Consider the following 12,150-nt stretch of genomic DNA (forward strand, 5'->3'; position numbering starts at 1 on the left):
AAAATAGAGTGGCAGCTCACGTCTGTAATCCCAGCACTTCGGGAGGCTAAGGTGAGAGGACTGCTTGAGCCCTGGAGTTCGAGACCAGCCTAGGCAACATAACAAGATCTTGTTTCTACAGAAAATAAAAAATTAGCCAGGCATGGTGGTGCATGCCTGTAGTCCCAACTACTCAGAAGGTTGAGGCAGAACTGCCTGAGTCCAGGAGGTCAAAGCTGCAGTGGAGCTGTGATCATGTCACACACTCCAGACTGGGCAGCAGAGTGAGATCCCCAACTCAAACAAACAAAAACAGAGAAAGGCCAGACAACAAATATCAAGTAACTTTTGTAGTTTGACTACCAAGCAACTGATGAACTTCTCCAACCTCTGGTAAAGATGCAAGGTGAGGAAGAGTGGAAGTGAAAAGAAAATAACCTACTCAGAGGTAGAAGGCTACTAGCTTAGATCTATGTGCCAACAGACCCACGAATGTCCCATTCCAATGATCCCAAGTAGATTATGAAGTTTTTCAAAATAAACATTTTCTTTTTTTCTTTTTTGAGTAGGAGTCTCACTCTGTTGCCCAGGCTGGAGTGCAGTGGCATACTCACAGTCACTACAGCCTCTACCTGTTGGACTCAGGCACTCCTTCCACCTCAGCCTCCTGAGTCTACAGCACACACCACCACGCTTGGCGAATTTCATAATTTTAAATAAATATTACATCTATAAACTAGAGCAGTATATGATAACATTCAAAAGACAATTTTTTGGTGTTTTTTTTTTTTTTGAGTCAAGGTCTCACTCTGAAGTGCAGTGGCATGATCACAGTTCACTGTAGCCTCAACTTCCTGGGTTCAAGTGATTGATCCACCTACAGGCGGGTGCCACCACACACAGCTAATTTTTTTAATTTTTCGTAGAAACAAGGTCTCACTACGCTCCCCAGGCTGATCTCAAACTCCTGAACTCAAGCAATCCTCTCACCTTGGCCTCCCAAAGTGCTGGGATTACAGGTGTGAGTCACCATGCCCAGCCAAAAGGCAAGTTTCAAAAAATGTAAATTAGGCAGGAAAATAATCACAATATATCAAACTAAAGAAAGCAATATACAAAACTGGGTATAGAGCATGATCCCAGTAAATTAAAGAAAGATTAGTGAGAGACACATGTAGGAAGAAAAACACTAAGCCACTAAGTGGTTTTCTGTGGGTGGTAAGTGAGATGGAAAACTCTCATTTCCCTCAGAAATATGTAGGGGTTTTCCTAGGACACAGTGAAAAAAGGAAATGAGATCAGGCATAAGGAAAAACATTAAATTCTGCACCAGACAGACACCTATCTTACAGCCCCATTAAAACATAAATGTATCTTCCCCTTCAGTCCAGAATGTGATTACTTGGAAATATCAATTATTCCAGTTTTGATAAATATAAAACAAACATGAACAGTGTGCACAATACCCATAAAGCTTGCAGGGACTCTCTACCTGGATCTTGGGGCTAGAGGACCCTCAAGGGAACTATTCTTATACACACAAAAAGAAGCCTTCAATCCCCTTTATGTATTATTTTACCTTATCGTGGCCTCAAAGACTTGAACGGTAGAATCTCTGTCAAATGAAACTGTGTTGATCACTAACTTAACTGCTTTCTGGAACTCAGATGAATTTCCCATTATCTTTAAAAAGAGGAACACAAATCATTACTGTAGTTTGAAATGAATGGAGGCTACATAATCATAGCAGCCAGGCCACTTTATCTAAATGTCTATATGTGGTTTCGTCACCAAAAGTTGATACACAAAGGTAGAAAAGCACAGTTATTTCTCAGAATATATTCCAAGACAAACGGCAAGCCCATTTCCTCCAACTCAAGAATCCTATCTTCAAATGGCAAAACCACAAAAATTCCCCATAAAATCATTGGCATACCTCATCTTCCCAACTCCACTCTCCTGCAAACTTGAATTCAATCTTATTTAACATGCTAGGCAATACAGTACCTAAATCTTCTGGAAAAGGTAAGTATAAATGAGAAAATAGAAAAAACAAAAATATGACTTTCTCTGCTCCCCCCAAAAATTGACACCTTGGCTGGGCTCGGTGGCTCAGCCTGTAATCCCAGCACTTTGGGAGGTCAACGCCAGTGGATTACCTGAGTCCACGAGTTCGAGACCAGCCTGGGTAACTTGGAGAGACCTTGTCTCTACAATAAATCAAAAATTAACCGGGCATGGTAGCGCATGCCTGTAGTTCCAGCTACTTGAAGGCTGAAGCAGAAGAATCACTGGAGCCCAGGAGGTGAACACTGGGGTGCCCATGAGTGTGCCACTGCACTCCAGCCTGGGCAACAGAGCGAGACTCCAACTAAAAAAAAAAAAAACATTGACAGCTTGGGTGCTTGGCTTCCAGGAGACCAAAACATTTGGAAAATTGAATAAACTTGCTTGCTTGTTATCCAGATGTCTAAATAGTTTGAGAAACAGTAGTAATATCTTTTAGAGCACAGCATAAAACCGGTGACCAATTTCAAGTAAACAAAACATACAAATAGCTCATGTACTTTTTAAAAAGTGATCTAGAATTACAATTTCTATTTTGGGTGTGTGGATATGATGTCATACTAAAAACTACTTTCTCCTATATGAAGTACAAATTGGGCATACGATTTTACTGATTAACTTAAATTGAAATGATTTCATTCCACTCAAAATTTTATGATAATCCTGGGACTATAATGACAACATAAAGACAGACACACAAACACACACACATACACACACACATAAATCAAGAAAAATCCATTTCATCATCAGACACTTTCACTTATGTCTTCACTTATGTCTTATTTCCCAATATGTATTGGTCTGCTATATCTTCTTTCCCCCCTCACTATTTTGCTACATTATGCAGAGCAAGTACACACATTGCTTTTCTAACTTTCAGTTCTTTCCTTTTATAAGATTATGCAATAAGGCTGCAACGGTCAGGGAACTGCTATTCAGAATGTTTCCCTAGCATATCTGTTAAAAACCAGTTTAAAATGTTAGCAAAAGAAAGGGAAAACCTCAACATATGTAACACCTGAAAAATAAGCCTGAAGCTTTAACACATTAAAGACCGGATACTCTACAATGAAAACCACAGACATGGGTCTGTTTCCTTACAGATGTTCACCAGCAACAATATCTGGTGAACCTGCAGGTACTGATATGATCTCAAATAGCTACAGAGCCCAAAGCAACCAGGCTATGAAATCATTCTCTCATGCTTGAGAAAGACTGGATGGGGCAAAAGAGTTAAATAGTTTTGTGTGTGTGTGTGTGTGTGTGTGTGTGTGTGTGTTTTACTGCAGAACTTCTCAGAACCTTTGATTATTTATTTATTCTTTTTGTTTGTTTGTTTGTTTGTTTTTAAGCTGGAGTCTCACTGTCACCCAGGCTGGAATGCAGTGACATGTTCATGGCCACCACAGCCTCGACCAGATGGGCTCAGGCAATCCTTCCACCTCAGCCTTCCAAGTAGCTGGAACTACAGGCACAAGCCACCACGACTGGCTAAGTCTTTGATTTATTGTAGAGAGGAGGCCTCACCATGTTGCCCAGGCTGGTCCCGAACCCCTGGGCTCAGGAAATCCTCTTACCTCCACCTCCCAAAGTGTTGTGATTACAGGCATGGGCCACTGCACCCAGCTTTTTTTTTTTTAATTTTTTATTATTTATTTATTTGCCCTCCCTCAAGCACTCAGAGCCTTTAAAATGCTGATATGCACTGTAGCTCTCCCATAGTGGGACAGATATGTAGAATTTCTCAAGTTCATTTGGAAACAGAACTCTTCTTTCACAAAGTATGCACTCGGAATCTGTGCTGGAAAATGCTGGATTAGTAGAATTCATTTTTTTGAACAAATATTTGCACTCCTACTATGCACTGAACACCATTATGTGTGTGTGGGAAAGTATGCTGAGTAATAAAATAACAAGTATGGCAGGGGGATAAAAAGGCACAATGGGGGGGGGAAGAGCTCAGAGAGAAAAGGTGGGCCTTTATAAGCAATATCTAATAAGTCTTAAGACATTTCCTTTTAAGTAACACTTGTAGGCTGAGTAAGCCTTGAGTATCTTCAACATGATAGCTCTAATTAGGCTGAACACACTCTCTGGGCATTTTGATTGGTGATGGTGAATAACTGAAATGGAGTAGTGATTACTTTAGAAGGAGATACTGGGAAACTAAATTGTTTTGCATCTACAGCCTAGTGGAATGAAGTCCAGTATACCAGATTTCCTATTAGACCAAGGGTCTAGTCCTATTTCTACTACTCATTTACAAAATAAAGATGTAGAATGATCTCTTCAGCTCCTTCCAAGTTCTAACAGTTCTAATAGCAAGATACTGGAAAGCTGTAATGCAAACTTAGCTAGCATTACCCAATTCTATCTCCTAACAGACAGCTTTAAACTCTCCCAGGGAATGTTAAAAGAAACAAGAATAAATTATTAAGTGCAAAATCTGAGCTAGATTATAGTAAGAATTTTCTCATGATAAAGGTTTGCTGGACAATGAAGGAAAACAAAGAGGTTGCAAGAGTACCTCTTCTGTGAAGATTTTAAAACAATGCTGGCCGGGCGCGGTGGCTCAGCCTGTAATCCCAGCACTTTGGGAGGCTGAGGCAAGAGGACTGCCTGAGCCTGGGAGACCGAGACCAGCCAGGGCAACTTGGTGAGACCTCATCTCTACAATAAGTCAAATAACAAGCTGGGCATGGTAGCTTGTGCCTGTAGTTCCAGCTACTTGGAAGGCTGAGGTGGAAGGATCACCTGAGCCCAGCAGGTCAAGGCTGTGGTGGCAGTGAGTGTGCCACTGTATTCCAGCCTGGGTGACAGAGTGAGACTTCGACTCAAAAAAAAAAAAAAAAATGCTATGCTGGAATACAGTCCCTTGGAAACTGTATTCTAAGGCAAAAGGTCATGAAGCAGACGAAGAACACAAACATGGCCAGTTAATAAGCACCATGTCCACAGTGCTTCCAATGTACTTCTGCATATCTGTTCAAAGGTCTTCAGGTCTCCAGTGTCAAAGAGCAAAACCACAGGATAAGAAGGTAAAGTCAGTACCCAAGCTAGCAGCTCAAGCATGGAATGGACAGTGTCCATAAAACAGGAAGTAGCAAATAAAAGAGGAGTGTTTCCAGAGAGCCCCATGTATGGGCTAGCACCAGGGTTCAGATACCACCTTGTGGAGCCAGTAGCTAGATGGTATTCCAGGGTACCTACCAATCCTGAGATCGTCTGTCTTTTATTCCTGGAATAGTAACTACAGTAACTGTCAATATTAATGAGCTAGATTCTCTATGAATTTTTTTAGGAAATAAGACAGTGAAAAACTGGGAGAAAAATAGGTTCTCCCAGTAAAACACAAAAACATACATTTCTTCTCTATTTCTTAGGAGAATCACATTTATCTTCATTTAATCTTCAATGTTTACCTTGCTCTCCCCATTAAGGTCATTAAAATAAATAATAGCTATCAATACATTTTGACTATCAGGTTCCCTGGAATTCCCATTACTGAGGGAAACTAGAGATAACCAATGCCAAAACATCTTAATTGATTTTTTAAAAGGCTGAAGACTTACTGCAAGTGTATCCAATGCATCAACAAGAGTCAACGAATAGTTCCCTAGTACATCATTGATGTTCAGATTTGAACTGAAAAAGAAATAAAATTAAAATTAAACCAAGGTACTTTATTTTTAAAAAGAAAAAATACAATAAAACTAAACAGCCACCAGAAACTAAAACTACCAGCAACTCTTCTTTATTCAGGAACTATTTACTGGTAAGGTAAAACTCTTTCTATCTCAAAAGCAAGTTTCCATGGCATCTATAGGTAGAATCCAGTCATAGACCTACAAAGACACACTTGTACTACAGTGGAAAGAACACTCATGGAAGTCGGAAGACTGAATCATTTGCCCTCACTGAGATTACAGTTTTAACACCATAAACAATCCCTTTGACCATGTCCAACTTCTTTTTTTTTTTTTTTTTTTGAGTTGGAGTCTCACTCTGTCACCCAGACTGGAGTGCAGTGGCCGTTCCCGGCCACCGCAGCCTCGACCTGCTGGGCTCCGGCGATCCTTCCGCCTCAGCCTTCCAAGTAGCTGGAACTACAGGCTTGTGCTACCACACCCAGCTAATTTTTTATTTATTGTAGAGATGAGGTCTCGCCAAGCTGCCCAAGTGGGTCTCGAACCCGCGGGCTCAGGCAATCCACTCACCTCAGCCTCCCAAAGCACGGGATTACAGGCTGAGCCACCAAGCCCAACTGACCGTGTCCAACTTCTAAAACCTCTGATTTCATAATCATTAGGAACTAAAAGGGAAACTCTGTCATATGACTTATCTATAATCCTTTGACACAGAAATTAGACACTTAAATCTTTTATAAACAAAGAAAAGTAAATACTTTCAGTTATAGTCTTAATATTTCTCATCTGTCTTTAGTTGGGGTAACAAATTTCCTTGCACCACTTTTTCATTAACATCGCATCCAAAGAATCCCCATTATTTCCATTAACGGAAGATTTTTCTAACATGAACCAAAGCAAGAATTGAGGCTCTTCTCCCCACCCCCTTTTTTAAAAATAAACTTATTTTAGAGACGATGTCTCACTACGCTGCCGAAGCTGGTCTCAGATTCATGGGCTCAAGCGATCCTCCCCGCCTTGGCCTCCCAAAGTGCTGGGATTACAGGTGTGAGCAACCGTGCCTGGCTCCTTCTCCTTTCTTAACTGGAGCTGCATAAATGTTTTTTCCACACACCTCTCACTCCCATAATTAACATTGATTTTCCATTCTGAAACAATCTAAGGAAATCTACTTCAGGACGACAAGGGTAAAGCTCTTCACCCACTCGGATATTTCTTTATAATACTAAAAACACCACCACCAATGAAAACTAATACATCCGGGAGGGTAGGATTAGATTACTACAGCATTGAGGTAATGAAGCACAGACTGAAAAATTCTGGGGAATTCACTATTCCTTTGTCTCATTCCCACAAACCTAGAAAACAACTGCAGAAGCTTAGAAAAAAATAATAGTAAGAAAAGAAATAAGACAACAGTTTAAAGAGTTTATCAAAGGCCATATGAAAATGCTCCAGTTTTGTTTTCAACAACAGATTCACTCTGGGGGATATGATCTTCTATCATATCCCCCAGAGCACTTTATCTGCTCCCTGGATCACCCTAATGGGTCCTCTCTCCATTATTCTCTGCCAGAGAAGCTTCTGGTGAAGAATCACCTCCCCTGCTTCTGACTCTGAAAGGCCTCCTACATGCTCCAGCTGGAATGAAATGGATTCTACCTGAAGCAGGCATTAACATCTCCAACATCTGATCTTATCTGAACCTACCAGTTGCCTTGTTATGAGTAGTTATCCACCTAATCTAGGGCAAATAATTTACAGCAAAATTTTAGACACCTTTTTTAAAAACAAGCTATAAGGAGAGGGCTATAGTCTAGGAACTAGGGCTATCTTGTCTCCCATAAATGAGAAATTGGCAAGTCATATGACTGAAAACTGCACCTGCCTTTTCTAGTTGTTGATTCTGAATCAACAAAAGTCTGCTCAAGGCAAAGCTATGGTTCAAATAGGTCTCTCAAGGGTAGTGACAGTCAAAAAAGGATACAAGAAATGCCAAAGGTTGGAGGAGAGGCTCAAAGGAGACAGAAATCCTCATGCTCAATTCGGACAGTTCAAGAACTTTCTGCTAGGTATAACTATTTAACTATGTTGTTCTACTGCTCAGAAACAGAGTAGACAGACTCTTAAAAAAATAAAAAACAGAAACATAGAGTGAGCACTAACAACCTACCTCATCAGAAAATAGCTCTCCCATCATTCAGCATCCAAGCTTAGTGGTAATGGGGAGAACATGCAAACACCCTCTCCTGAGGGACACCCTAATCTCTCCAACTGCACAGGCCCATAGAAGGTATTATTAATTTTGAACACTGCACTCCTCATGCTTTCTTGTGCCTTTTCTTTTAACCTATAACTAAAATGGCTGCAGTTTTAAAATACTTCTTGATACAATGCCCAAGCAGCCACTAACAACTGATAAGCATTGCTATGGTTAAAAAAAAAAAAAGCATTTGAAATAACTGTGGGATTTCTTTTCTCTACTCTAGTCAGACAAATCCACTCAAAGGTCTGGGGTGTTTATTATAACACTTTTAACTCTTTTCTGCCAAACAATCATTATACATCCTTTCAAAATGTGCCAAAATAGAAGAAAAGAAAAAGGAAGAGGAGAATGAGGGGAAAAAGTCCTCCTGGCCTAACATCATGAAATTATTATGACTGCATTTCGGCCAGTTCACTATACAGATTTGATGGTGGATTTGTTCTTTATAGATATGCTCACAAGTGCCTCAAACCAAGAGCTCAATCTTCCAGCATAAAGCAGGGCTCAGAAATGTAAGCTGGGGGGCGGGGTGGCCACCATGGCACACACTTTGGGAGGCAAAGGAAGGAGAACTACTTGAGCCCAGGAGTTCAGGACCAACCCAGGCAACATAGTAAGACCTTATCTATACAAAAATAAAATCAGCCAGGTGTGGTGGCATGCCTGTAGTACCGGCTACTCAGGAGGCTGAGGCAGAAGGATAGCGTGAGCCCAGGAGGTTGAGGCTGTGGTGAGCCATGATCATTCCACTGCACTCCAGTCTGGGCAACAGCACTGAGATCCCAACTCAGAAAAAAAAAAAAAAATTATATCTTTCCACATAACCAGCTGGCTGAATCTTACAACTAAACTCTCCATCTAATGTGCCATGAACGAATGAATGTTCACAGCATTCATTCCACTGTAAATTTTTAAAGTCCTTACCACCTCAAGACAGAAAAGATGGAGAAAACCATGACCTTTGATAAAAAAATTTTTTTGACTATGTAGCTTACAAAATCAAACATGTGTTTTTTAAAAATCCCACATACACTTAACCTCTAACAGCAGTTCAGAAATCTACCTGGTGCTGTATAGGTACAGAGATAACATAAGAAACAGTCCCTGTGTTCAAAGGATTGATAATCTGCAGCAATAAGACAAGGGGAAAAGAAGGTGAATACACAGTAGTATACAATTCTCAAACAACATTAAAATGTAGAACAACAACAGCTCAAAGGAAAGGATTCAAAACAAGAACCGAGTAAACTAGGGAGAATCTTCAATCGGATGGTTTCACAGAAAAAAAGACTTCAGCCTGAATCTCCTCAAGAAGGGAAGGATTTACTTCAGAAAGAAAGAGATGTGCAGAGGCCATCTTGAGCTAGGAGTGTCTAGAAATGAGTCAGACTGGGGGCTACTACTTATTTGGTTAGTCAATTTGAGATTTGCTTTTCTGTTTTAATAGCAATATGGTTGAGGAGAAATCTAGAATGGTCACATGCCCAAAGGCCAGAACTACAGTTAACCATTCACAGTATTACAAATATATAATATCCAAATTTACTCAAAGAAACTGAAGTTGAATCCTCCAACCCAAACTGGGGATGTGAAAGGAACCGACTTTACATAGTAACCTGTTGCTGGTCAGAAAGGTTTGCTATTTTTAGAGTGTTCAGGTTTTATTTACTTCATGTTAACTTCCCACTCAACTCTCAGCCAAACAAAATAGGCAAGACACACTTCAAGTACTTGTGTCTACAAAGAAAAATATACATGTGTTTAGCACCCACATTTTGTAGCTGTACTTTTTACATAATATTATAATAGTGATCTCACTCTTATTTAAAAAAATCATGGCACATATTTGATTTTAAAAATCTGAAATATTTTTATTACAAGTTATTTATTTTGGGAACATAAATGTGCCCTCCAGTTTCAAAGCCAGAATGACACAGCTCTGGTTCTAAACTTTTCCCAAAAATATCAAAGACTGAGAGGAGTTAAACTAAAGAAAGAGGAGTACAAAAAATTAACTTTTCCACATTCTGTTAAGTGTCCAAAGTGTCCAGTGTGAGGGTCTACTTAAGGCCACCAAAATCCCAGACCCCTTTCACCTCCTCAAAGAAAACAAAGGCTTACTAACCTCTGGGCACAACTCTCCCAAATGCCACCCTCCACCTCCCCAATATTTCTAACAATATCTTCCCAACAATAATACATCTGTCTCAAAGCAACCTAACCTTAACTTACATAGATTGCCAATGTATAACGAAACCAAAATACTAATCAGCAGCCTTCAACCTGAAATGAAGGTAGATGTCACCCATGATACCATGGGGATCAGCAAGTTAAACCAACCACCACTACACTTTATTGGAGAAGAGCTCTCCAGAAGAATCTAAAGAAAAACATTACAATGTCATCAACTCACTCTCCAGACCATCATATTTTCAGTTGAAAGAATTATCACAATTTCACATGAAACTGTTTTCCTTAGGTACGCCTGGTAAAAGAAAATATGGGAAATTATCTATGAGAGAGAATAAAGTCACTGACTGAAAGTGCTCTCTCCCTTTCTGTAATACCAAAAGCATTAGTGAGAAAGCTCAATTCAAATCCAAAATATGTAGAAACACTTTGGTTGCAACTATGTAAAAATTGTGTAAGCATATGGGAACTGGCAGAAAAGAAAAATAACTGACTGGTGAGATTTTATATTGTTTTTCAAAATTTAATGAAGTTTATTCCCTTCACCCCCCCAAAAAAAATTGAGAAAATACATTTATAGACATAAAGTCCCCTCTATTTAAGCAAGCCAAATAATTCATTCATTTATTCATTTCCTGCAATCTGGAATGGCCAAAACATTTTTTCAAAATTTATTATTTTTTCTCAAAAAAATTGAGACAGAAAACACATTTATATGCATAAAGGCCAATGTGGTTAAGCAAGAAATACTCATCAGTTTCCTACAATTTTGGAAAAGTCCAGTCCTCAAACTGCAATTTAAGACATGAATTTGTAGATAACCAAACCATTTTTAAAAACTCCTCCGCCTCTTTAGTACACATATAGCCTTCTTTTTTAGAACCTAAGGATTGGACTCAGCTGCTTTCCACCAGGTGAAGGAAAACACATGCCTCAAATGTCCAAAAGCACGACTCCTCCACTCCCACCTCAGGGGAGGGTAATCGCCTATCTGGACTAACAGGGTCCGTGGCAATGCATATACCTTCCCTCCAGAGGTCCTTAGCTGGGTGTGCTGCCCTCTTGGATGTCAACAGCAGCGGACCTTGGAGCTTAGCCTTAGCAAACAAGGATGGTGGACGGCAAGGACTGGGTGACCTTCCTTGACAGCCTCGCCACCAAAGTGGGGGAGTTAATGGGACAGATGGTACGGCGCAATAACGCTGACAAGTCAATTCAGCATCCAAGGAATATCACCCCAAGTGTCCGGATCTCAAATGTGGCCCAAACAGCTTCCCTCCCTCCCTTCCTTCTGGCTATCCTCAGCTTGAGAAGCAGCCCCTAAGAAGGAGAAAGGTTGTAACCCCCTTTGCCTCAAACTCACGGGCTGGATTGGAGAAGTTCTTTCTCGCGATCGACTCCTGAATTTGTAAATTTAAAAAAAGACGATTTAGGTGTGGCAATCTGACGGTAGGGAGAGGAGCAGGGACTTGTTCTGAAGATGCGTTGACGTGGGAAGCATACAGATTTCATTTAGATTTTTTGCTCACCTGGAGGAGGGGCTCGAGATGGGAGTCTAAAACCCCTAAGCCAGCCCTGAGCACTGCCACTGTCCCTTCCGCTCTCTGGGCCTCAGTTTCTCCAACTGTAAGACACTGAGCTGGACAGCTGTTCTGAAGTTCGGAGACTCCAGGAGAATCAAGTGAGAGCGCAGCCACCCGCCCACCCCCTCGCCCTCAGACTCGGGGCGTGGGACCTCGGGGGGGTCGCCCAGGGCTCAGAAGGGCGGTCGCTGTCCCCAGGGCCCCAACTGCCCCGACTTCGCGGGGGACCCGGAGGACAGACGGCTGCGCCCCGGCCCGGGGCCGGAAGGAAGCGCGTCGGACGGGCGCGGGCTACTCACGGGTCCCCGCGGTCGGGCCCACGGCCGCGGCAGTGGATGGGGTTGAGCTCGTCCTGGGGAAAGGCGTGCGCCATGTAGTTGTCGTAGCCGAAGACGAACATGCCCCGCGCCAGGTC

The 12,150-nt window shown here is 41.3% G+C and overlaps 1 protein-coding gene across 1 annotated transcript in view; it reads right to left on the bottom strand.

Annotated features, from left to right (window-relative positions):
- The window catches only part of EDEM1 (ER degradation enhancing alpha-mannosidase like protein 1), a 28,659-nt gene extending 16,515 nt beyond the window's left edge, over positions 1-12,144 (bottom strand). Inside the window, exons 1-3 of the mRNA XM_008069526.1 lie at positions 12,035-12,144; positions 5,622-5,694; positions 1,559-1,662 (exon numbers count right to left, since the gene is read on the bottom strand). Of these exons, the coding sequence (XP_008067717.1) occupies positions 1,559-1,662; positions 5,622-5,694; positions 12,035-12,135 (278 nt within the window). The 5' untranslated portion in view covers positions 12,136-12,144. The remainder of the gene's footprint in view (positions 1-1,558; positions 1,663-5,621; positions 5,695-12,034) is intronic.
- Between the last annotated feature and the right edge of the window lie 6 nt (positions 12,145-12,150).

The sequence above is a fragment of the Carlito syrichta genome, unplaced genomic scaffold, assembly GCF_000164805.1.
Source record: "Carlito syrichta isolate Samal-C Ts95f unplaced genomic scaffold, Tarsius_syrichta-2.0.1 Scaffold312086, whole genome shotgun sequence".
In the NCBI taxonomy this organism is placed as follows: Eukaryota; Metazoa; Chordata; class Mammalia; order Primates; family Tarsiidae; genus Carlito; species Carlito syrichta.